The 26,521-nt window shown below is 49.1% G+C and overlaps 1 protein-coding gene across 5 annotated transcripts in view; it reads right to left on the bottom strand.

Moving 5' to 3' along the window:
- Positions 1-16,280: 16,280 nt before the first annotated feature.
- DUSP22 (dual specificity phosphatase 22) overlaps positions 16,281-26,521 on the bottom strand; it is a 61,363-nt gene continuing 51,122 nt past the window's right edge. For 4 of the 5 annotated variants that reach the window (XM_058668255.1, XM_058668277.1, XM_058668274.1 and 1 more), the window contains 3 exons: positions 22,287-22,361; positions 18,979-19,150; positions 18,302-18,754 (listed from right to left, as the gene is read on the bottom strand). In XM_058668255.1, the coding sequence (XP_058524238.1) occupies positions 18,572-18,754; positions 18,979-19,150; positions 22,287-22,361 (430 nt within the window). In that variant the 3' untranslated portion in view covers positions 18,302-18,571. Of the gene's footprint in view, positions 16,773-18,301; positions 18,755-18,978; positions 19,151-22,286; positions 22,362-26,521 lie in introns of those variants that run through there. The other variant, XM_058668267.1, reaches the window with a different exon arrangement.

Genomic DNA, 26,521 nt, shown 5'->3' with positions numbered 1-26,521 from the left:
AATAAATCTTTTTTTAAAAAAAAAAAAAAAACAACTCATATTGGTGTAGATTGTTCGTTCAGGGACCGGTGCTGTGGCACAGCACAAAGTTGTAGTCTGCAGTGCCAGCATCTCATATGAATCCCAGCTGTTCCACCACTTTTTTTTTTTTTTAAGATTTATTTATTTTTACTGGAAAGTCAGATATACAGAGAGGAAGATCTTCCACCCGCTGATTCACTCCCCAAAGTGACTGCATTGGCAGGAGCTGTGCCAATCTGAAGCCAGGAACCTGGAGCTTCTTCCAGGTCTCCCACATGGGTGCAGGGGCCCAAGGCCTCGACTGCTTTCCCAGGCTACCAGCAGGGAGCTGAATGGAAAGCGGGGCTGCCAGGTTTAGAACCGGTGCCCATATGGGATCCTGATGTGTGCAAGATGAATACTTTAGCCACTAGGCTACTGCGCCAGACCCAACCAGCTGTTCCACTTCTGATCTAGCTCCCTGATAATGGCCTGGGAAGGCAATAGAGGATGGTCCAAGTGCTTAAGCTTATGCACTCACGTGGGAGACTCAGATAAAGCTCCAGGTTCCTGGCTGGGGTCTGGTCCAGCTCTAGCCATTGTGGCCATTTGGGGAGTGAACTAGTGGATGGCAGATCTCACTCTATCTCTTAAGTCTGCTTTCAAGTTAAATCTGTTTTTTGTTTTTCGACTGGATGGCTGTAATGGGCTCAGAATTGTCCATCTTAGAACAAAGAGTTTAGTCCTGCATCTGTCCGAATAGGGCTGTGCCTCTGATGGGCCTCATGATAGCTCTCAGGGGTCCATTGGCATCCTGATGTTACAGGTGCCTGCTTGTGGGTACCCTGGCCCCAATCACACTTCCTTCTCCCTGTAGGCTCCCTTCCCAGGCCACTAACCCGTCCGCCTCCCAGGCTGCTCCTACCATGTCTCCTGCTCCTTTCGGCTCCTTCTTGTCTTTCTTGGTCACGTCATTGGCTCTTGAGCAGCATCCCTTCCAAGACAACCCATGTGTATCTGCTGGTCTCCCGACAACGGAGATGCTGGTCCATCCAGACTTCCTGGCTGGGAGCTCCAGCACAACCAGCTCGAGTCCTTGAAGATCATTTCAGATTCCAAGTCCTCCAGTGGGAAGGCCTGTTCACCCATTGCTGTTGTAAGTCACATGGTGACTCACTGAGTGCCATGTGATAACATCACCACACTCTCCACTGCTGGATTATCTGCAAGATTATCCCGACTTCATTCACCTGATGTGCTTGTGTCTATGGGTCTATGGTTCCATCCTGTTACGGTATGAAGGAGCCTGGGCTCTGGGGGCTGGACCTGGTTCTGTAGTTAAATTAAGGGTAGGCGCTAGTTATCTCGGAGGTTTGTTGGATAAAAAGAATTCGCACATGGGGAAGTGTTCTATGGATGGAATATCACAGGAAGATTTATACTGTGATATTAAGAAAAGTCCTCAGGGGTCAGAGTGAGTAGTGGGACCCACCAAATAATTTTGATGATCTGGTTTAAGGATGAGAAATGGAAATAAACAAGTTGGTAAGTTGGTATAATTTCTTTTAGTTTAAGGAAGCAAAACAAACAACTTTAAACCCTGCAAAGTTAACATGCTCCTCACAAGATCTTTTCTAAAGTAAACATATTTGTTTGATCAGGAGGACAGAGAAAGAGAGAGGGGGAGATTTTTTACCTACAGGTTCATTTTCTACATGCACCCCATAGCCTGGGCTGGGCTGGGGTTGAAGGCAGGAGCCAGGAATACAGTCCAGGTGCCAGGGAGCCAAGTGCCTGAATCATCACCCCTGCCTCCACGGCTGCAGCTGAGCAGAAGGCTGGCGTCTGCCATGGAACACAGGTGCTCAGAGCTAGGATGCAGGCATCTTCATTAACACCCACCTGCTCCTCCCTGGAGAGGCCAGGAGAAGACCAAGTGGGAGAGGCTGAGTCAATTGCCAGATGATTTTTTTTAGGCTGCTTTTAATTTTTTTGTCTTTTATTTATTTATTTTTACATTTTATTATTATTATTATTATCATCATTTTATGATACAGTTCCATAGGCTCCTGGTATTTCCCTTATCCCAGCCCCAATCCTCCCCCCGCCACTAGTTCATCTATATCATCACTAAAGTATAGTTCTTCATATACAGTCACATGTCCATCATTGTGGGCATGGACAATGGCAGAGAGTCCAGAATACTATTGTCAAGATATAGCAAACAGTTTCATTGTAAGTCCATCTTTGTCTGGAAGTAGAAATGCATACTGCATTCTATCCTCACATGTGGATGTTAGTTTCTGTTTCACAGTTACTGTACATCCCCTCAAATGAAAAGTCATAACACAAAGTCAACAATAGAAAGAAAAATAGAAATTTACAATGCCATGAAGTTAAATAACATGTTACTAGAAATGATAGTCTCCATTACACAGCTACTATACATCCCCTTAAATGAAGAGCCACAAAACAAAATCAACATCAGGAAGAAAAAAGAAATTAACAACACCAAGAAGTTAAATAACATGCTACTAAATGACTAACGTGTAGCTGAAGAAATGAACACAGAACTCCCAACAGGCTTTACCAAAAGAGATCTTCACCAAGACACATGATCATCAAGCTCTCTTCATTCGAACATAAGGAAAAGCTACTGAAATGTGCACGTGAAAAAAATCAGCTGACATATAAAGGAATGCCAATTAAGCTCACGGGAGATCTCTCACAGGAGACTCTACAGGCAAGAAGAGAATGGAGTGACATATTCCAGATTCTAAAAGAAAAAAATTGTCAGCCCAGGATAACATATCCAGCAAAGCTTTCTTTTGTCTTTGAAAATGAAATAAAATTCTTCCACAATAAAGAAAAGTTAAAAGAATTTGCCTCTTCCAAACCTGCCCTACAAATGATACTTAAAGATGTTCTCTTGACAGAGAAGAGGAATAGCACCCAACAAAACCAAAGGCAAAGGTGAAGAACATCCCAGGAAAATGACAACAGAAGACTAAACCAATGAGCAACCCATTCCTAAAATGACAGGACCAAAATACCACCCATACATATTAACCCTATATGTAAATGGCTTAAGCGCAATCAAAAGGCATAGATTAGTAGACTGGATTAAAAAACAAAACTCATCTATTTGTTGTCTAGAAGAGACACACTTCACCAACAAAAATCAGTGGAAACTATATCGCATGGGATTTGATGTTTTCGGTTAGTTTCATCTCTTCAAAACACTTTCTTCTGATTAAATTCTTCAATGACTCATAGATCATAGAGTAGCATCATTTTCTTCAAGAAGGTTCTTGATTTTCATTTCTTCAGCCAGATGATTTTTTTTTTCAAAGAAAGATTCGGTACCCACAGCACCAGGCTGTGGGGATGCGTGAAGCTCCCCAAGGCTGTACAAGGTCCTGCCTGTTCTGCAGTGGACTCAGGGCCATGCCCACTTCTCAGAAATCAGCTGGGTAGGAAGCAGGTAGTGAGGAGCAGAGACCTGGTTCCCAGCAGATAGTCCCATGCTGAGAGCGCACACCAGACTGATGGAACTGTATCTCCCTACGAAGGTCTATATTATTGTATAATGTGGGGAAAATCAGTCAGGGGGTGGGATTAGGGGGGAATCCCTGATTCTACAGAATTGCATCATAAAATTCAAAATTTAAAGTAATTTTTTTTAAGAAATGGTAAAATAAAACTAGTTTTACATAAAAAATAAAGAATTGGCATTGAGACCTGGCGCAATGGCTCAGTGGCTAAATCTTCACTTTCCAAACACCAGGAGCCAATATGGGCACCAGTTCAAGCCCTGGATGCTCTGCTTTCCATCTAGCTCTCTGTTTGTGACCTGGGAAAGCAGTAGCGGACGGTCCAAAGCCTTGGAACCCTGCACCCTCAAGGGAGACCCAGAAGAGGCTCCTGGCTCCTGGTTTGGGATCAGCTCAGCTCCAGCCAGGTGGCCACTGAAGAGTGAAGCAGCAGATGGAAGATCTTTGTCTCTCCTCCTCTCTGTAGAACTGCCTTTCCAATAAAATAATTAAATCTTAAAACAAACAAACAAACAAGAAAAAGAACCAGCACTGGAGAGAAGGCCATGAGAGCAGAAGTACCCCCCTCCCAGGGACCCACAGCCATTTTTGCTGCCAAGGGGTGGGGGTGGAGTGTGGTGAGGCGGAGTGTGGGTGTGTGTGTATGTTTAGCCAAATCTTGAATAAAATCAAGTGAGTATGCAGAGTGGCTATGGCAACAGGCAGACATGCCCAGCATCCTGCTGGGGGCCAGGCCCTTTGGAGGGATAGGTGAACAGGGAACTGAAGGGAACATGCCCTTGGCTGCTTGTAACATGAAAACAGGGCATCATCAAAAACTCACAGACATTGAGATGCAGTCACCAAACAGAGAAACTCTTTCTGTTTTCTTCTTTTTTGTTATGTGAAGCAATCTTGGTAGGTTGTCCCTACCCAGAACTATCATAAATATGGCCCTGGAATGAGCTGGGGGAGGGGCAGGTGTAGGGCGCAATGGCCACCTGCAGCTTGGGGGACCCGCGTCTCCTGTCACAGTGCCTGCTGCCAGAGCCAGCTCTTTGGCTTCTGATCCTGCTTCCTACCCATGCCAGCTCTGGGAGGTGGCAAAGGATGGCTCAGGTGCTTGGGTCACTGGCACCCACATGGGAGACCCAGATGGAGTTCCCAACTCCTGGCTTTGGCCTTAACCATGCCCTGGCACTGCTGGGCATGTGGAGGGTAACCAGGGATGGGATGAGCTCTGTCTCTGCCATCAACTAAAATGCTTTAAAAAAATAAAAAACCCAACTAGGGATTCTGTGACACAGAGGAAAGCTTGGCTTCTGCCTTGTGGGGCCACCGGGAGAGCTGCTGCGTCCTGGTGAGAGGTTCAGTGCTGGGGGTTAGGGGTTTTCCGACCTCAGCTGCTTTCAGATTTGGGGGGTATTTGCATAGACATAATGAGATATCTTGGGGATGGGACCTCAGTTCAAATACAAAGTTCACTGGCGGTTCACAGCGGCCTTTTCCACCTAGCCTGGAGCTAATGTTATGCAATGTTATTCGTGCCCCTGTTTTGACTGGGACCCATCCCGTCAGGTGAGATATGGAATTTTCCACTTGTGTCGTCACGGCAGTATTCAAAATCACAAAAGCATTCAGATTCTGGAGCATGTGAACTTCAGGTTTGGATTAAGAATGCTCAGCTTGGGGCTGGTGCCATGGCATCACAGGTGAAGTGTCTGACTTGCACTGGCATCCCATATGGGCACCAGTTCATGTCCCAGATGCTCCACTTCCCATCTAGCTCCCTGCTTGTGGCCTGGGAGAGCAGCAGAGAACGGCCCATGTCCTTGGGTCCCCGCACCTTTGTGGGAGCCCCAGAAGAATCTCCTGGCTCCTGGTTTCAGATTGGTTCAGCTCTTATTGCTGTGGCCATTTGGGGAGTGAACCAGCATTTGGGAAGAATTTGTTGTTCTGTCTCTCTGTGCAACTCTGCCTTTCAAATAAAAATAAAGTAAGTCTTATAATAAAATGCTCAATTTACATGTTGAGTCCTTTTGTTCAAAGGTTACTTGTGGGAAAAAAAAAATAGCAACTTTCTCACCGGGGTCCTCAGAGCAAGCTTTGATTTTCTTTGAAGAAATGACCGGGGGACTGGCGTCATGGCACGCTGGCCTAAGCTGCTGCCTGTAACCCCAATATCCCTGTGGGAGCGCCGGTCTTATTCCAGTCTGCTCCCACTCCAGCTCCCTGTTAACGCACCTGGGGAAGCAGTAGAGGATGGGCCAAGAGCTGGAATGCCTACCGCCACATGGAACACCTGGATGGAGTGCCTGGCTTCTGGTTCAACCTGGCCCAGCCCTGGAATCTCTCTCCCTCCCTTCTTACCTATGTTTTAAATAAATAGTTCAATAGGTCTTCTTCAAAGAGACAAGAAAAACAGGAAGAACAGGGAAGATGTCAGAGACTGTTCATGATCCTCTCATTTTTGTCTCTATAGGAAAAAAAACTGAAACGGAACTAGAGGTCTCAGGTGTGGGGACACCTGGCGGGATGACAGCATCACGGTAGATGAGGCCCCCATAACGCTACACATCAAACCGGACCCCAGGACCCACAGTAGTCCCTGGCCAAAAAAAAAAAAAAGAAAAGAAAAGAAAATTGATGCTGAAAAGGAGAACATGAAATCTCACTTTCTTGAAGCACCTTGTGAACACAGAGGCATGGCAGGTTCAGGCTGCACGTGCGCGATAGTTCATGGAAGGCATCAACTTATTTTGGCTCTCTTTTTCCACAAACTTTTTGAAGTTTCCTTGGTCTTTAAAACAAAGACTTATTTATTTATTTAAAGGCAGAGTTAGAGATAAGGAGAAAGGTCAAGACCTCCATCTGGGCCTCTCAGCTGGGGGGCAGAGGCCCAAGCACTTAGGCCATCGCTACTGCTTTCCCAAGTGCATTAGCAGGGTTGGAAGTGGAGTCCCTGGGCCTGGAACCGGCAGTCTAATATGGAATGCAGGTGTTGTGGTGGTAGTTTGATCTGCTGCACTACAAAGCTGACCCCAAAGGGCTCTTTTGTCTTTTTTCCTTCTTTATTTATTATTATTATTATTATTATTATTACTTTATGAGAGTTAATAGATTCTGGGATTTCCCTTATCCCCCTCTCCAGATCACCTTCCCCCCACATACTGAGTTTCCCTATATTATTATTACAGTATAGTTCTTAATAAACAGTCATAGGTACATCTTTGTGGGCATGGACAATGGCAGAGTCCAGCATCCTACTGTCAAGATATCATTAACAGTTTCATTGGGAGTCCATCTTTGATCTGGAAGTAGAGATGCATACTGCATTGTATCCTCACATCTGGATATGATAGTCTCTATTACGCAGTTACTATACATCCCCTTAAATGGAAAGCCACAAAACAAAATCAACAACAGGAAAAAAATAGAAATTTACAACACTATGAAATTAAATAACACGCTACCGAGTAACTAATGTGTCATTGAAGAGATGAAAAGGAAAATCAAGAACCTTCTTGAAGAAAATGATGCTACTGTATGACCTATGAATCAGTGATGAATCTAATATTAAAAAAACTGTTTTTGAAGAAAGGAAAATAAAAGCAAAAGCATTAAAATCCATGAGATACAGATCCCGCTGATTTTCGTTGCTGAGCTATGTCTCCTGAAGGCAAGACGGATGGGTTTTGTTTTTTGATCCCAGTCTACTAATTTATGTTTGACTGATGAGTTTAAGCTGTTTACATTCAGGGTTAATATGAATGGGCAGTAATTGGGTCTTGTCATTTAGCAATGACATTGTCTGACATTATCTTTGAGACAATCATTAATGATCAAGGAATGAAAACATAATAACCAGAAAAAAAAAAACGCATGTAGCAGAAACTGCCTTGTATAGGATTTCATATTTATCATCAAGCCAGTAGAAAAAAAGAGAAAATAAATGGCACAGTGGACAAAGCGAGTCCCTAACTGATGCTGGCTGTTACGATAGTGCCTGCTTGGAGCACTGTGGGATGTCAATCAAGAATTACAGTTAGTGTTTTCTGAGCCTTAACTTTGGCAAAGTTTCAATGCCTTGCGCAAGAGTAAACTTCTCTTTTTCAAATTTATTTCTTTAAAAAGCATATAGTGATGGGGCGGACGTGGAGGAGAAATTCCATCCTCCAAGCTGAAGCCAGCAACCAGGTATTCCGATCTTGCTCTCCCACACTGACCCCTGTTGCTGATGGAAGGCAGACCAAGGGAAAACATCCCTACTGGAAGCTTACGGATCAATATTTACCAAGTCACAGCAGTGTTGCGAGTTGGGCGGAGAGAGGCCGGCACTTGCTCAGCTGTTGCGATGCCCGGGTGGAAGGCCCAGGTTTCTTCCTGGTTCTGCTCTCTACTCTTGCTTCCTTCTGATGCATACCCAGGAGGCCAGGAAGGATGGCAAGATAGGTGAGTTTTGGTTTTTGATCCATTCTACTGGAACCTGTTAGGTTCCTGCCTTTAGCTTGAGTTCCCTGGTCCTGGCTCCAGCTCTGGTCCAGCTCCGGCCAGTGTAGGCATTTGACCAACGAAACAACGGATGGGCTCTATCCCTCTAATAAACAATTTAAAACATTTAAAAACAGACTAGCTTTTAGTTGTTTTGTAAGGATTTGCTTTTATACACATTCCCTCTCTGCCCCCAACCCCACCTCTCCCGTCCCACCCCCCTCCTGTATCTCAGGCATCCAGGACAACAGCAGGGGTTGGGGATTCCTGCAGCTCTTTTGGGGCCCTGCAAGCCCAGCCTCTTGGTGTTTCAGGAAACACAGCAGCAACCTCATTTCTGTCTCATACGAAAAGAATTTTCGTGTGGACAACTCTAGTTTGCAAAGCAAGATTTATTTTAAAAAGAGAGAAGTCTCCTGTTGTAGTGACAGGAGGGGCTCCAAGGGAGGAAAGACCGGAGAAAATGGTGGAAATGGTGTTTTTTTATGCACCATCTCAGGGAGGGGTTTCACAAGTCACCCAAAGGGCAGAGGCAAGCAAACCTCATTTGCAATGGGCAGTAATATCTACCACCTCACCCAGAAACAAAAAGGGGAAACTGGTGGCCTCCTGTTCCCATCCTGATAAGCTGAAAACTAAAGTGCCATCCCTTTGACAGTGACCCAGAGATGAGATCATTGTGGGCCAGGTCTCCTTGCTTTTGATCTAATAACAGCTCAAAGAGATGGGAATAGATATGCTGATTCTGTCCCTTTGTCCTGTCCCCAGAGGGCGAACTTGTTTCAGGAAGGCTAAATAGGGGAATTTCTTAGCATATTATATTTTAAAGAATTTTTACTTTTTAAAGGATAATTTTACCAGGGGCTGGAGACCCTAACTGCCTACTATCCACTTGTAAGCCTTGCAGCTGCCCCAGACACCAGGATGCCAGACTGTCAGTTGGATCTTTTGTTGAGCTGGAGGTGGGAAGTGGGGTGAACCATTCTGGCAGCCTTGCGTGGGAGACATGGTACACAAACATCCAGTTTTTCCTTTAATATTAGAGGCCACTCGAGTTGTGGTCCCTTGAGACCCGCCTCACCTCTCAGCCCTGAGTTCACTCCTCTGGGCACCACCCCTCCCCCTCCCACCACATTCCCCCTGCAACTCCACCCCACAAAGGGCTGGCCATGTCTGCTCTACCAGGTTTCTCGGAAGGGCACCCACAGAGCTGGCTTAAGGGAAGTGAGACGGAGCTGTGGTTGGAGGATCCCTCGCCCAATCTTCGCCCTCCGCCTCCTGTCTCAGGTGCGACCCTCAACTATGCCTTGTGCACCCCAGCTCCTGTTTCTGGTGACTCTTCGCCAAGATTTCCCTGGGGCACTTTGTTCCAAGCTGTGGCACCTGCTCTTCTCCCAGCTTGTCCTGCCCTCCTGACCTCCTCCCACCTGCCTTGCTCTGTCCAAATCCAACCTCACGCGCTCTGGAGTCCTCCACTTCCAGCTGGTGGATTCCCAGAATGCCACTCCTTGTACCTGCATGCCAGCTGCCTTGTCCTTGTCAGGAACACGTCCAGTTCCCCACTATGGACCTACTGTGCTTCTGCACCTGAGCTGCCACCCTTCTCTCCATGAATTGCTGAGGGGAGTGTGGTGTGGGTGCTTTTAGGACATGTTGGGAAGGGAAGAGCTGAGTTCCAGGCTGAGCCTGCTGCAACTGTGCAGGGAAAGCCCAGGACTGTGCCCAGACTCCTAGGTTGCTGCTTCATGCTCTCACACAGCCTGGCAACTCCTGTACTTTTCCCACCTCTGTGCCGGTACCCAGCCCCACCCACGGCCCAGGCCAGTCGGGATTGCTGGCTTGTAAGGCAGTGGCCAGCTCTGTGCCATGCCTAGAGGATTGCATTCCAAGGGAAAAGCCAGGATGGGGCAAGTTGACTCTTCCCTCTGGCCTTGGGATGGGAATTCTGCAGGCCTGCCTCCCTGGCCCCTGCCTGGTCCTCGCCTAGGACACTTCTTCCTGGGGTGCTGGCATCTCCACCTTCAAAGCCTTTCTTTCCTGAAGCAGAAGGTATTCTTGACTGTCAGTCAGCAGTGTGTGTCTGACTACGTCCCTTTTCCCCTGACCTTGGGGAGTTTATCTCTTCCTCTCAGTGGTTCCAGCTAAGCTCTCTCTCCTGGCCTGAACCCTGGTGCCAGGCATCAGGAAGATGGGTCTGCCTCAGCTGCCCTGTCTCCCAAGTTCCTTGCAAAACACCTCACTGGACATTCAAGGCACGACCCTGAGGGCACTGCAGGCAGGCACACTGCCACCTGTTGATGGCACACACAGGGGCCACCCTAGGTTCCTGCATCTTGGCAGTGCAGTCACACAGCCGGGTTTGCTTTGCTGTCTCAGAACCGTTGGCATTTTCCAAAGGCTTGTGGGGTGGGGAGGGGTGGAACTTCTGGCACACCTGGTACTGTGAAGCCAGGACACAGCTCTCACATCCTGAACATAGAAAGTGTAGTAAAACTGATCAGTCACAAGGGATGGCCCTGAACGTGTAATGTCCAAAGCCACCCAGGCTCGTGTCTGCTCTTGGAAGGCCAGGGAGGGCTGCCAGACACTGGGCCGGTCCCAGGTGCACAGATGCACCACCCTGCCCTGTCTGTGCAAGGTCCTTGGGGGACCAGAAGGGGTCTGCCAGACAAAAATGGCAGATGGGGACAAAGCGTGGGCGGACTCCTCAGGGGACTTTCCCCAAGGTATTCCAGAGAACTGGGATCACACTGGACTTCAGCCAGGCCTGCCCGTTCCTGTTTGCTAAGGAACCAGCTCTGCCTGTGCCCTGCACCACCAGGAACCCTAGCATCCTGAGCTCCTCAGCTGGCAGGTGGAGGATAGTGGGAGGGTGCTCCAGCCGAGCAGAGCATGAGAGATCTAGAAATCCACAGGCAGCAGTTGCCGCTGGCTCAGATATAGAGCAATGGTGCCCGGGTCCTCAGGGCCTCCCCTCGTTTACTCTGCCACTACAGCTGTGCCCAAGAGAGTCCCTTCGGACCAGCCTGAAGGTCTTTGGTTCCAAGGAAGCCCTGTGCCACTTGAGTTCCGTAGATGTGAAGGGCGTGCCCTCTGCAAAGCAGAAGGTGACATTTTTCTTTTTCTGGTGCACATGTAGGAGACGTTCGAGCTTCATTTTCCTATGATATTCTTCCTCAGTGCCTTGGGGAAACCCAGAGCCGGTCAGCGTACAGCAAGTCTACTCACCAGCTCTGCGCATCCTGCCTGCTCCCGCTTGGCCTGCTCTGGCGTGGACACCTAAGGCTAAGCACAGGCTCACGTTATGGTAAATGGACTCTTGGCGGCAGGGGGTGGATGAGCTGGCCTGGGCCTCCAGGCTCACAGACGGCTGTCACAAATGTGCACAATGGATGGAGCAGCCGCTAAGCAGCAGGACCCCTGTGGACTGCTACACCTAGGAAGCCTCCTGCATCTAGTTTTTTTTTTTTTCTCTCCTTGTTTCTTTCCCTCCCTCCCTCTCAACCCTCGCTTTCTTCCTTTCTACGAGACAGTCTGCTGTCTCACTCTCCAGTGTTTGCAATAGCCAGAGCTGGGGCAGTCCACAGCCGGGAGAGTGGAATTCCATGCATGTCTCACACGTGGGTGACAGATGCTCCAGTATTTGGGCTGTCTCCTGCTGCTTTCCTGGATTCATCAACCAGGAACTGAACTGGATGTGGAGCAGCCAGGACTGGATCCAGTGGGCCCAGTGGTGTAAACTACTACAATGGGAGCACCTGTCTAGTTTTCTTAATCAGGGCCTTTGCATGTGGGACATGTCCAGGCACATCCAAAAAGTCTCTTCTATTAGATCTGCCTCGAAGTCAACAGCAGCAGTAGCATTACACGCTATTAGAATGCAGGACGTTGAATTCCCTGTCCTTTAAGGCACCTGCTAAAATAGCTTTCCTCTGCCACCACACTCTAATAGCTGAACTACACAGCCTCAGGAAAGCTAGCCATGACCAACTCTTTATGATCAACACTTTGCATAGCAATCTGGAGCCAAAATAAACCCCAGATGTTCAAACACGCGCTGGCAGTTCTGCAACCCCCCTGCCCCCCCGCCACTAACCCCTAATGGAAAGACTCAGATTCAGCACTTGGAACCTTCCGTCAGATGCTCATTTCAGCTGGGGAAGCTGTAGCTGCAAAATAGAATACTAATTGTGAGACTGCCAGAGATGACACCCATGGTGCCCTGTTATCTGCCAGCCAGGGGCCCTGGCATCTCTAGCCTGATAAGGAAGGAGAAAGCACAGTGTGAAGGAGATGCTGCCCGTGGTTGGCCTGGTGGGGCAGGGGAATCAGTGGGTCCCACCGAACGAAGGGAGGCAAGCCTCTGAGCAACAAGGCCAAGGCAGCCTGGTTTATCTTTCTATTTCTCCCTGTCTCCGGGGCCAGCAGGAGGAGAGGGAAGAGGAAGTTCCCCTTTGCAGGCTTGGTGATTTCTTGTTAAGGACATTTATAAGCACTGGCGTGTTGAAAGCATATTCTTAATAAGATTATTAATAGCTCAGCCAGGCAGGAGGAACCATCTGATGTGGGATCACAGGGGTGTGATTCTTGGGGTGTTCCCTGTTAAGACAAGGCTGCTGTGTGCACCAGCACCAGGTGCTCAGCTCTGGCATGGGCCCTGGGCTCAGCTGTTGTGGGCACCGGTAGGCACCTGCCATTCCAGCATCCTAAGGTTCTAGGTCCTTGAACAAGCATGGCTCCCGGATGCAGCCCACACAGCTCAGGAGTTCCTCTAGGCTCCGCTCCCAGGATGTTTGTAGAGGTTCCTGGCAGAAGCCCACACTCAGGGAGAGGCAGAGAGCCTTGGAGAACTCAAAAACTCCAGTCCAAGGCAGGTGCACTGAAGAGTATCAATTGGGGTCTAGGAGTCGCTCAAGGCACACGGGTGGGCTTCCTGGGGCCAGGCTTCACACAGCAACCATCATGGTCAGCCAGGATGGGACAGAGCTCAGGGTACACTCCTCTGATTGCATGGCAACAGAGCTCAAGGTCTGTGTCTGTCAATGTCACATGCATCCTGTCCAGAGGATACAATGAATTCCCGGAGAGACAATATCTCATGGTTGACAGTAAAGTAGGGCATGAGAGACGTGAATTCTACATTTATTCCCACAGGCCTGCCCTCATCCTCACCTGCATGTATGTGTGTGTGCACACGTGTGCCCACGCACAAACCTAACTACCTTATCTGCAAAGCTTGCTGAGTGCAAGGTTGTGCCGCCATGGGGGTTACAGACCCAGCCAGTCCCTTTCTCAGCAGCTGTAACCGTGACATCTGGGGTGGGATGTCCTCCACATCACCAGGAGGGACAGGAAGGACTGGTTCCAAGGGAGCACTGGAAGTGATTCCTGCCTCTCAGCTATAGGTGTCACTGAGCCCTGACCATCCCCTCCATCCAATCCCGGAACCCCTCGCCAGTCCTTCCCCAGTCTCCCTCAGGTCCCTGGGCCTGCCTGGCTCTCTTTGCCTCCATAGTCAGGACCCACCCAAGGTACTGTCTTCTCTCATTTGGGCTGATGTTATCACAGCTTGTCCTCAGTGTGAGTGCTTGTTCTCCATGGGCACCCAAGGGAGCCTTCTCCCTGAACGCAACCCCACCATCTGCCTGCCCAGTCACGTTCAGTGAGCATGGTGTCCATGGTGCCTACAAGGACCCTGGCCTGGGAATCAGACCTGCTGGAGCTCAGCCACACTGCCCCACAGTCACTGCTTGGAACTCCTGGTTACATGCCTCTAATGTGAAAATCCAAAATACTTAAAAATCCAGCAGCAAATTCTACACCTGACTTCAGGGGACAGGGTGACTGTCACATGCTGGTTCATCTAAGATTGTATTAAATTGTCTAAAATTAGGTTTAAGCTCTGTATAGATAGAAAAAGTATATAGAAACATAAACTCATTTTGTATTTAGTTTTGAAAGGTTTGTTGTTTGTTTGAGAGCCAGGTAGAGAGAGGGAGAGAGAAAGAGTCAAAGAGAAAGAGAACGAGAGACAGAGAGAATCTTCCACCTGTAATTCACTTCCTAAATGACTATAACCACCAGGGAAGGTCCGGGCTGACACCAGGAGCCAGGAACGCCACGGGGGTTTTCTGCATGGGCAGCAGTGGTCCATGTTCTTGAATTATCTTTTTCTGCCTTCAGCCGGGTCTTTATTGGCACCCCTGGGCAGGGTCCTGGTATTCTAAATGGCAGCTTAATTTGCTGTCCCACAACGCACTGCAGGCCAGTGAGTTTGCATATGTGGACCTGGGCTTCATTCCCCAAGACAGCTCTTTATGTATATGCAAATAGTACAAGATTTTTTAAAAATTCAAACTAGGAAACCTCTCTGGCCTCGAGCTTTTTGGACAGGGGGTCCTCACCCTGTATTACTAGCTCCCCTGACCAGGCTTGGGCCATGCCGGTAGCTTTGTCTGCATGATCTCCTAGGCCGCTGGCCTGCTGTGGTCACGTGCAGCGATTCCGAGCCGGAGCTCTTCCTGCCTCTAAGCTGGCCCGTGAGTGTTTGGCCTCTGCCCAACATTCCTTCCTTCCCTGTAGGCCCAGCTGATTCTACAACTGTGCTTTCAATGTCCTTCTCCACCCACCGCCCCAACTTCTTCCCTAAATACCTCTTGCCTCCAAAACTGGAATACTGTCCCTTCCCTGGCCTTGTGGCACCAGGATCATTGTTCCCACGTTCCAGCTGGGAGCCATGCACCTGCTGGGAAGGAGGAAGTCATGTGAAGGAAGGAGACATTAAGTACAGTGAGCCAGTTGGGCCATGATTGTGAGCTGCAAGCTAGAGCGGATCGGTGTCCAGAGCAAACCACAAGGAAACAGCGCGAGCACACTGCCCCTGGGCCCTGGCCCACCTGGCCTGGCCAGCCAGGGATCGGCAGCAGGAAGCGGGGAGCACAGAGGGTTCTAAGGGCCTGTCTTCAGGGTGACTCATAGGCTGCTGGGCTGGTCTTCTTCAGAAAAGAGGTCTTTGGTGTGTGTCTAGCATCTCAAGCAGTTCCATACCATCTTAGAGCAGCTCTGGGCTCCCAGAGAGAGACAACAAGCAGGAATTGGCTGCCCTTCCAATTTAAAACAAACTCCCCAGAGGGAGCAAGGCAGGGCGGGGGTGGGAGGTGGGGGTGTGGTCAGGCAAATAATGGCTCCTAGTTTCAGCAGCTGTAGTCCTGGCTCTCTCCCCTCTCCTGCCAGTGGTGGGGGTGTCTCGGGACCCTTGAGCACAAAGCTGGCAGCAACACCCCTCCCCAGCCTTCCCTCCCGTCTATGTTACACTCCAGTGCAGGAGCATAAGACACAGTGGTTTCGGGTCCCTGCTGTGCTAGCACCTCTGGCACAAGGCATGTCTGTTCTGCCAGCGAATGAAATCCTCTCTCCCTGGTTGTAGAGAAGGCTGGGGCCAACAGCTCCTGACAGGCACAGTACCCCGTCCCTGCTGCCTCAGGGCTATGTATGCTGGCGGGTGCACCTGCTGCCTGCTGCCACCTGGGCATCCCCACATCTGCATGGGAGGGGAAAGGTTTGGGAGACACAGTTGGGGCTCCTGGCCCAGGATGGGAAGACACTCACAGGCAGTTATACCCCTTACCCGGTTCTCTATCACACTTGCTGAGTCCAGAACACTGGTTTCCAGCTCTGAGATGTCAGCGGGACTCACCTCGCCTGGGGATACTGCCCAGCTCTCTGACCGAGCCAGGGGCATGTGGGCATTGGAAGCTGACACTTTGGAACTTCCGGGGACCTGCAGTGGAAGGTCCATGCAAGCCAGCTCGCGCGTTCATCTGCCTCGTGTTCACCTGCCTCGTGTTTAAGCCAACCTTGGCCTTTGAGCAAAAACCTTCTTTGTCTCCCTTCCTTAGGCAAGGCAGGTTGAGGTAGGTTTTCTGAGTCAGTTCATGTTCAGAGCTGACAGAGTCTGAACAGCTGTATAGCCAAGGCTCAGCGAATACCTGGGTGTCGTGTTCCTGTGCTTGAATGCAAACATTCCACGGCGGCTGCCCAACCATTAGCCCCAGCGCTGCACAGGTGAAGCAGCTCTCACGCCCGGATTTCTCTTGCCACACTTGGAGGAGCAACAGAGCAACAACCCTCCCCTTTCCTAGCATAGCTATCCTCCCATTAAAAATCAATCAACTAGAAGGTAGCCTTCAACCCTCATAGACAAACTGCATCCTTTGGCGAGGAAAAAAAAATGCATGCATGGCACGTGACGTTAAACTTGGCTAGGCTGACCTTTATTCATAAAAATGTGTGGCTTTTGGTAAATCTCACCTCCCCCACAGCGCCGCCTCCCAGAGAACAGAAAAACATGGATGTCACAACACGCGCGAGAGTTTTCCCAGGACAAGTGGACAGAGTTCACAACCCGAGGAGCAGGTGCCTGGCTGCTTGTGAAAGGCAGTCACGGGGCTCCACGGCAACCAGAACCATTCAACAGTGAGGGCTTCAGAGGTTGTTTCACAGGCGTCCAAGTCAAGTTAAGCAGTGGGGTGAAGGGGAAACACGTTCTCCCGTGCCAAAGAGTATTCCGTGTTTGCAATGTATTATGACAGGCGACTTTACACAGAGCAGCTGAAAAAAACCAACCAGACTCTAGGGGCTTTTCTTTGTGGCAGCCCCAGCCTGACTCCCTTTCTTGCAGTATTTCGGAAACGCAGCTGCGTTAGGATCTTCTGAGAAGGGCCCAGTACTTCAGCATTCTCGGGGCGGCTGCGGAGAAAGGGTGTTAGTGCCGACAGGGACTGAGGACAACTGAAGCATTTCAAGGCCTGGAGCGACACACTCAGTCAACAACCACCGTGCACAGGCTTTCAAGCCTCTCAGAAAATAACCTAAACACCTTTTCCCGTTACATGTCTACATTTCTTTTCTGTTAAAGGACCAGAAGATAAAAGTTCTCTCTCGGCAGATGGCGTAAGCAGCAGGTGGCTGACCCTGAGGTCCCAGGTCCCCTGGCTCCTTATATCTGGGTCCTCTGCCTTGGTGGCATTTTCCTCAGTCCCCACAGAGCTCACCTTCCACATACTCTCTACACGCCCAGGAAAGTCGCTCTTGTAGTTCAGGGAGCTCTCTTAGTGGTGGGATTCAGAGGCTGGGGGTTGCACTGTCTTTTTGGGTAGCGACTGGGTGTATTTTTTTGTTCGTGTTGCTCTGCGTGCTTAAGAGCTGTTAAGTTGGTAGGATACACTGGACCACTACTGTGAGCGCTACATTCCATGATGCCTGCAGGCCTGAGCTGCAAATTGCATACACCCCCTGCCTCTCTGAATGTGGAATTTCTACTCGTTACAAAGCATTATTATCAGGGGCTCCAATCAGATCCTTGACATAGTTCCAGGAGCGTTTGACCACATACTTTCAGAGCTGATTGCAGTTAACGACGACAACAACAACAGTCCATAAACATTTAATGAGGTAGCTGAGATTAAAGACCCAAACCACAGCATACACCAGGAGCTTAATAAATGCTTGCTTTAAAACACAAACTGCGACAGTGCTTAACAAATGCTCTTTCTTCCCAAGTCCTGCGGGTGCAAGCAAAACTTGGGCAGAGGCCACCGCACAGTGAGGACAGCAAGAGGTTAGGGGCACGTGAGCCGGGTGGGACAGAGGAGGGGACTGCTCCCGCTTCCAGACAGGGGACCCAGAAAGGTCCGTGAGAACTCAGGGATGTGACAGCATGAGAAGGGGCCATGGGGAGCCTGTGGCAGGGTGGCCTTAACGGTGAGGCCAGGGCCATGCTTGGAGCACTCCTACACCTTCCGGTGAGGCCAGGGCCACGCTCAGAGCACTCCCACACCTTCCGGGGGCCCAGAGCCGCCCTCCCTGCTCAGGTCTGCGCCTCCATACTGCTGCCCCCCGGGGAGCTCTTTGGGGTCTGAGTGGGGCTCACTCCCCTGAGCTCTCACAGGCACAGGCTGTTCCTAGCTGAACAGCTCGGCAGGGTTCAAGTTCAAATGCCTTCCAGGTGGGATCCGAGGGAAGAGAGGCCACACCAATCCTTGTCATAGGGATTGGGTGACGTCCAAGGAACATGGACACTCAGAATTCAAACACGCTTGTGACAGGCACACCCTCACAGTGCACATTCAAGTATGCATGCTCTTACGCACATATGTGACTCACACCTGCAACTCACAGTGAGCATGCACACCCAAACACAGGCATGTACACACTCTGGCACGTGCACACTCACACATTCACCTGTTAACACACATATACTCACGCATTATACACACACGCTCACACTTCTGCACACAGAAACACACACTCTCACATGCTCAAAGCCAAGTGCATGTTAGTTGAGCAGCATCCCAGGGTAGTGAGCTCAGGAGAGGCCAAGATTGGGGCAGGGGAGGGGAAGGAAGAGACCAAGGGGGCTGGTGCTCAGCTGGGTCAGGAGGCCAGGAAAGGAGCCCCGAACCCTTGCCCTCGCTGGTCCTAGCAGCAGCAGCAGCAGCAGCGCGGCCAGCATGCCTGCCCGGAAGGCGCTACATCCCTCAGCGTTGTTAGGTTTCCGGCGCGCGGTTGCTGTAGGCCAGAGGAGGCAGGCCCGGAATGCTGCTCCACCGCCTGGTGCCAGGCTGCAGCTCCAAGTGCCCCTGCTCTTTATATTTACCAAGAATGCTTTTGGCTTCTTCCACATCCTGCAAGGGGCTTTCTCCATATTCTTCCTTCAGCCATTTGCGATACTGGGGAGTCGGGGAAGAGGGGAAGAGAGAAGCAGGAGACAGACCCCTCCTGTCAAATGTGCATGGCACCTCTGCTTTTGGGCCAATGGGGGAAACGGAACTGGCTCTGGGCAGGTCACTGTGGGAGGCACCGGATCTGCCAAAGCCAGCTGCTCCCCTACCATCCCGACTGGATGTGTACGGGCAAGCCAAGGGCAGGTCTGGGTCCCTGCAGGACGGCTTACCTGCTGTACTTCGTGCTTCTCAAACTCCTGGAGCTGCTTCTGGAAGCCCAGGTTGGGGTTGGCGCAGGATCTCCCGGCCCGCACCATGTGCAGGGCATCCTCCCAGCCAAAATCGGTGACGGTCATGATATAGGCAATCACCAGCGTCACACTCCGGGACACCCCAGCCAGGCTGTGGGGTTAAGAGACCGTTTCAGTTCAGGCCTGGGTCTGGGGCCCTGCCCATGGGGAGCAGGGGACCTTGGGAGATGCTGCTGGAGAGTGTGCTTGCCTAGGGATGGCACGCAGATCAGAAGCCGGGATGCAGGAAAGCAGTCCTCAGAACACACCTCCATTGCCCTCCTGGCATTGAGAGGCTCGGGTGCCCAGCAGGCATCCTGGCCTACCTGAGGTGTTTCTCAACATCTCAGTTGTATGATTTTCCACTGCTCCTAAGCCCCTCCTCAGACATCATCCGTTTCCTTGGACAAAATGAAATCACTGAGGAACGCCAAGGGAGCTTGAAGCTTCCAAGATCCATGCAACAGATCCACTTAAAATTGTGCTAGTTTGGGGTGCATCACGGTCCTTGAAAGTCTGATCTTTTTGGGACTGGTGATGTGACACAGCAGGATAAGCCTCTGCCTGCAATGCCAGCATACCAGGGGAGTTCTGGCTCCCCTAGTTCAGCTCCAGCTCCCTGCTAATGCCCTTGAGAAGGAGGAAGAAGACGGCCCACATCATGAAAGACCAGGATGAAACTCCTGGCTTTGGCCTGGCCCAATTGTGGCCAGTATGGTTATCTGGGAGGAGTAAACCAGTGGAAGATCTCTCTCTACTTCTCTCTTATACCTCTGCCTTTCAAAGAAAGAAATCTCCTTAAAAAAAAAAAGTCTAATTCTCAGGCCTGGCACAATAGCCCAATGGCTAAATCCTCAACTTCCAATCACTAGATCCCATGTGGGTGCTGGTTCTAATCCCAGCTGCTCCACTCCCCATCCAGCTCCCTGCTTGTGACCTGGGAAAGCAGTTGAAGATGGCCTAAAGCCCTGGGAGACCCAAAAGATGCTCCTGGCTCCTGGCTTTGGGTTGGTTCATCTCTGGCCTTTGCAGCCATTGGGGAAATGAAACAGTGAACAGATCTTCCTCTCTATATCTTTCTCCTAAATCTGCCTTTCCAATAAGAAATAAATAAATCTTTAAAAAAAAAAGTCTGATTTTTTTGGCTGTTATAAATAAGGGCTAACCCTTAGGCTTTTATAGCCCAGGAAATCCAGAAAAAGATACGCTAGTTTCGTGTTCTTTTTCACCTCACTACCCAGAGTGCCAGCGTGGGCACCCTCATTCTGTTGGGGTCCAGGCACACTGCCACTAGCAACGGAAGTGTTATCTGTGGTGGGCTGGGGAAGGCAGCAGTTTTAAAAGCACATGCAAATGAAGGCAGTTGAGGGACAGCCGTGCTCTGTCAGGCTTGGGAGGTTCGAGTGGCTGTCTCAGATGAGGAAGTATGGTAGCTGTGTCCCCTGTTGGCAGGACTGGTCTTCAGACGTGCACACCACTGAATGAAATCCGAATTGCTAGAATATCAGGTTTGCCTGTATTCAAATGTCAATCAGGATGTGAGAAGAAGAACCTGCACTCAACTAATGCCTCCCTACTAGACAGTCTGTTCTCTCCCTCGGAAGTTCAGCCAAACGGGAAGGTCACTAATCCCTCCCTCTTTTCTCCCACCTAGAACCAGACCTTTCAGCAAAGATGCAACAGAGAGGCCCCGCATGATGGCTTAATTGGCTAATCCTCAGTCTACAAGCACCAGGATTCCATATGGGCCCCGGGTCACGTTCCAGCTGCCCCACTTCCCATGCAGTGCTCTGCCTACGGTCTAGCAAAGCAGCAGATGACGGCCCAAGGCCTTGGGACCCTGCACCCACATGGGAGACCTGGAAGAAGCTCCTGGCTGTTGGTTTCAGATTGATTCAGCTCTGGCTATTGCGGCCATTTGGGGAGTGAACCAGAGGATGGAAGATTTTTTTTTTTTTCTCTCTATAAATTAAAAAGAATGAAATATAACAGAAACACTCAGGCTCCTTTAAACACCAATGTGCTCTTTTCTTGCAGGCCTGGGGAATCTGCATTCATGAGAGTCATGCAGAAAGAGGCCTAAGGGGTTGGAGTTCCAGCACCACCCCAGCAATCTTCAACGTGAAATGCAAACAAATGCGAGAACCCAACCCCTTGCTTGATCATAACTCATACTCTCCCAAAACTTGAAAAGATGAGGCCTGTGTTGTGACAGCATGGTTAGACACTGCCACTGACTGCGATGCCAGCCAGCATCCCTCACCAGAGCTCCTTGCTAACACATTTGGGAAAGCAGCAGAAGACGGCTTAAGTACTGGTTCCCTGCCACTCATGTGGGAGACCTGGCTGGAGTTCCTGGCTCCTGGCTTCACCCTGGTGCAGCCCTGGCTGCTGAGTCATTGGCAGGGCTCTTCCCTCAACCTCTTCTCTTGTTCACTCTTGTTCTATCTCTGTAACCCTGACTTTTCAAATAAACAAATCTTCAAAAATGAAAAAAAAAAAAGCCATACTAGCTCAAGAAGTGCATACAACTGCGGAGCAGAGCACAGTTCTAAAAGCAAGCTGCTGAGCTGGCGCTCTCCCTGCCGTCCTGGGCTACCAGGTCTGTGCTACACTCTGCACACCTGAGTTGTCCATCTCAGGCACTTCCCAGGAGCTCTTTCTTTCAGTCAATTAAAACCACCTCTCATCGGAGACACAGAGGAGCCAGATCTTGCCTGCCCTTTGCCAACTGGCTGTCTGGACAAAGGAACCAGGTCACCAGAGTGGCTAGTCACGGTAACAAAAATAACAGCTAGTAGTTATGGAGAACTCAGCTAATCAGGTAGAAAGCCCAGGGGTTTTCTATGCATCAGCCCTGGGTTACGCACCCTTCTGCTTTCCCTTCCATGCGTCTGTGTCTACCTTAGGTTACAGCAGGATGCAAGGCGAGAGTCGTCTAAGGCTCAAGTTCTATTTGGGCTTGGCAGGCAGAGCAGTCATCCAAACATACACGAACACCTCCCACCCCCAAATCCCCAAAACCAGAAGAGAGGAGCATTGGCATGACCCACACGAAGGCAAAGATAGTAAGGCTCTCTTTCACTGCACAAAAACAAGGACGCACGGAGCAGGGGACTTGGAATTGGGAACGTGCACTTGGAATTCAGAGTTGTGAAAAAAACGTGCTAGGAAGTGAAATTACAAATGAGAAATCAAGCCAGCCAGGACAGGCTCCCAAGGTTCCGAGCAGGAGACACACTACGTACCAGTGCACCAGACAGCCCTCTCCTTTGAGCCGGCACTCGTGAATGAACTGGATGCTTTCTTTGAAATGCCTTGTCCTGTGGGGAGAACAAAAAGAGAGGAGTGACATCGCTCTACTTGGAGGAAAAGAAGAATCTGCTGGTAGCTTCTGGAAAGGTGCCCGAGTCCATGTCTTTTCAACCCCAGCCAGACTGTGTGGGGGTGGGGCTGCTTCACAGTGGGTCAGTCATGCAGAGGGTGGGAGCCGCAGGTCACCGGGACCCTGAGACTTCTCTACTAGGAATCCTTGGCACATGTGGCTTCTTCTGGCTAGGGTGCAGGTGGTTCTTCCCCAGACAAGTTCATGTCCCTCAAAGCTCACCAGACAAACAGGGGCCCTCCCACCATCTTCTGCAGGTGGCTCTGCCCCATGACAGGAGAAAGGTGACCACAATGTGTGGGCTCCCCTAGGTCTAAAAAAGCTACTCTACTTCTAACAATTGCAGTGTACACTGGTGTCCCTGGTCTATGATATGTCCTGTTTACCCTGCTCTGCCACATAGTGACCATGTAGCTTCAAGGAGAGAATGGTATTCCCTCCCACCCCAACCCCAGGGTTGAGGTAACAGAAGCCTTCATACACTCTGCAAGCTCTGAAGTCCTAAATGGGATTAGAATGCCTTGACCTCTTGGCCTGGTATGATGGCTCAATGAATAAATACTCACCTTGCAAGCACTGGAATACCATATGGGTACTGGTGTGTGTCCCAGCTGCTCTATTTCCCATCCAGCTCCCTGCTTGTGGTCTGTAAAAGCATTGGAGGATGGCCCAAACCCTTTGGATGCTACACATGTGTAGGAGACCTAGAATAAGCTCCTGACTTTGGACTAGCTTAGCTCCAGCCATTGAAGCCATTTGGGGGAGTAAATCAGCAGACAGAGGATTTTTTATCCTTCTCTATAACTCTGATCTGCCTTTTCAATAAAAATAAATAAATCTTAAAAAAAAAAGAATGTCATGACCCCTTGATTTTGTCCTCTTTGTGTTTTTTTAATCTTTTATTTATTATTATTATTATTATTATTATTATTATTATTATTGTTTTATGATACAGTTCCATAGGCCCCTGGAATTTCCCTAATTCCCTCCCCAGTTCCCACCCACCTGAGTTCCCCTAGATCATTACTAAAGTATAAATCTTTATACACAGTCATATGTCCATTATGGTGGGCATGGACAATGGCAGAGAGTTCATAATCCTATTGTTATATAGTAAACAGTTTCATTGGGAGTCCATCTTTGGTCTGGAAGTAGAGATGCATACTGCATTGTATCCTCACATCTGGATATGCTAGTCTCCATTACACAGTTTCTGTACATCCCCTTCAATGAAAAGCCACAAAACAAAATCAACAACAGGAAGAAAAAAAAACTAACAACACCATGAAGTTAAAAAACATGCTACTGAATGACTAATATGTCGCTGAAGAAATGAAAAGGAAATTCAAGAACCCTCTTGAAGAAAATGGTGCTACTGTATGATCTATGAGTCACTGAAGAATTTAATCAGAAATGTTTTGAAGAGATGAAACTAAAAACAACAAAAAAGTCAAAATCCATGAGATACAGTTTCCACTGAATTTTGTTGGTGAAATGTGTCTCCTGTAGGTGACAGATGGGTTTTGTTTTTAAATCCAGTTTACTAATCTATGACAGCTGATTGAGCTTAAGTCATTTACATATAGGGTTAATTGTATGGGTGGTATTTTGGTCCTGTCATTTTAGCAATGGGTTGTGCATTGATTTAGTCCTCTGTTATTTCACTGGGATGTTCTTCACATTTGCCTTTGGTTTTGGTGGGTACTATTCCTCTTCTCTGTCAAGAGAACATGTTGAAGTATCATTTGTAGGGCAGGTTTGGAAGAGCCAAATTCTTTTAACGTTTCTTCACTGTGGAAGAATTTTATTTCATTTTCAAGGAAAGAGGAAAGCTTTATTGGGTGCGTTATTCTGGGCCGAAAATTTTTTTGCTTTTAGAATCTGGAATAAGTCACTCCATTCTCTTCTGGCCTGCAGAGTTTCCTGTGAGAGGTCTCCTGTTAATGTATTTGGCATACCTTTATATGTCAACTGATTTTTTTCATGTTCACATTTAAGGATCTTTTGCTTGTGTTCGATTGAAGAGAGCTTAATGATCATATGTCATGGTGAAGATCACTTTTGGTCAACCCTGTTGGGAGTTCCTTGCCCCTCTAGGATCTTGTTTCCCAATTCTTTCTCTAGATTAGGGAAATTTTCCCTTATTATTTCATTAAATACATTTGTAAACCCAGCTTCTCTTTCTGCACCTCTGGGACTCCTATAACACTAACATTTGGCCTTTCAAAGTGCTTTTCAATTCTTGAACACTTTTTTTTTTTTTTTTTTACCTGATCCAGCTCTGGTTCCAGCTTTTTGTTTGTTTCCCCCTGGTGACAGGAAATATCTTCTAATTTTGAGATTCTTTCTTCTGCCTCCTTCATTCTATTTTGGAGACTCTCCACTGTACTTTTCATCTGCTCCACTGTATTCTTCATTTCTGATATAGCAGCTTTCATTTGATTCATTTCCTGTGTGACATATTCCTTAAATTCCTTGAACTTCTGTATTACATGTTTCTCTTTGTTGATAAGAAGCTTTATAACAAGTGTTTTGAATTCTGTATCCCCCATTTTCTCGATGTCTTCCTCAGTTAACCCTGAGGTTGGCAAAGGCTTTTGCTCCTTTGCAGAGGAGTTTTCAGTAATATCCATTGTGCCTCTGTTTCTTCTTTTGCTCTTGGTCATTGTACTTCTGGTTAACAGATTCTTCTCCTTGGGGGAGGTTTCAAAGCTCTGTCACCCACAGATCTACTGTCCGATTTTACGTATTGCAGTTAGTACACTGCTCTTTGTTTGCAGCCAATTGTGCTACTCTCTCCAGCGAGTTCCAGGTCTGGGTTTTTGTTAGATTTCCACCATGGTCTCCGTAGCCCCAGCTCCTTGCTCACCAGTCTCCACCTCCCATGACTGCTAAGGCTGCACCGTTGTCTGTACAACCTTTCCTCTACTTCCTGTTGGAGTAGGTCCCAGGATTAGGGAGACACCAGGTGTCCTATATAGCTAGGTTGTTGGTGGTGGTAATTTTGCAGGAACCTATTGGCTGTTAGGTCTGAGGGACACATGGACCTCTTTTGACCCATACAATGCCATAGTTGGTATTGCTTTCCTGTGGGACCAGTGGAATGCCCTGAGCTCAGTGAGAACTCCCTGAGCTCAGCACATGCACAGCTCATTGTTGTCCCCGGCAGTCTTAAAACTTTTGCCACACTGTACAAAATGGTGCCTGATGTGCCACTGCTAGAGTTCTTGATCTGTTGGCCATCACGTCTGTGGGCTACCCGGACCTGTCTTGGGTGGAACCTGTAGGATGCCACGCTGAGTCAGAAATGAGTTCACTCCCAGCTCAGTATATACTCAGTCCTTTCCCTTGCCTTTTCCTCCTTAAGGAAAATGGTGCCCAATTCAGCTCTATTGAGTAGACTAAGCTGTGAAATCCACCCTATTCCAGCACCATCCATCTGGGATCTGCCATTCTGTCTCTGTTCCTGGCCAAATGGAGCAGACCAGCAGGTCCAACTGTTCTTTGTCTGGGTTCACCTCCTTGAGCTCCCAGTGAAAGTCCCTTCCCACCTGGTTGCTGGTGGGTTTCCGGCTGCTGGAGCAGTTTGGATCACCGTTCGCTGAATGCTGCTGGAGTATCAATCACTGCATCCCCACCCCGTTGTTTTTGCTGTTTTGCTGTGTCTGTCAGTCTCCAGGTACCCCTCTGCTGTTGTTCTGCCCTCTCCTATTTCCTGGAATGTGTCCTCTCTGCTTCATACTGGTTAATCTTTTTTTTTTTTAAAGATTTATTTATTTTATTACAAAGTCAGATATACAGAAAGGAGAGACAGAGAGGAAGATCTTCCGTCTGATGATTTACTCCCCAAGTGAGCCGCAACGGCCGGTGCTCGCCGATCCGAAGCTGGGAACCTGGAACCTCTTCCAGGTCTCCCACGTGGGTGCAGGGTCCCAGTGCTTTGGGCCGTCCTGGACTGCTTTCCCAGGCCACAAGCAGGGAGCTGGATGGGAAGTGGAGCTGCCGGGATTAGAACCGGCGCCCATATGGGATCCCGGGGCTTTCAAGGCGAGGACTTAAGCCGCTAGGCCATTGCGCCGCTGGGCCCCATACTGGTTA

The sequence above is a fragment of the Ochotona princeps genome, chromosome 1, assembly GCF_030435755.1.
Source record: "Ochotona princeps isolate mOchPri1 chromosome 1, mOchPri1.hap1, whole genome shotgun sequence".
Lineage (NCBI taxonomy): Eukaryota > Metazoa > Chordata > Mammalia > Lagomorpha > Ochotonidae > Ochotona > Ochotona princeps.
This window is presented reverse-complemented; position numbering and strand designations above follow the sequence as displayed.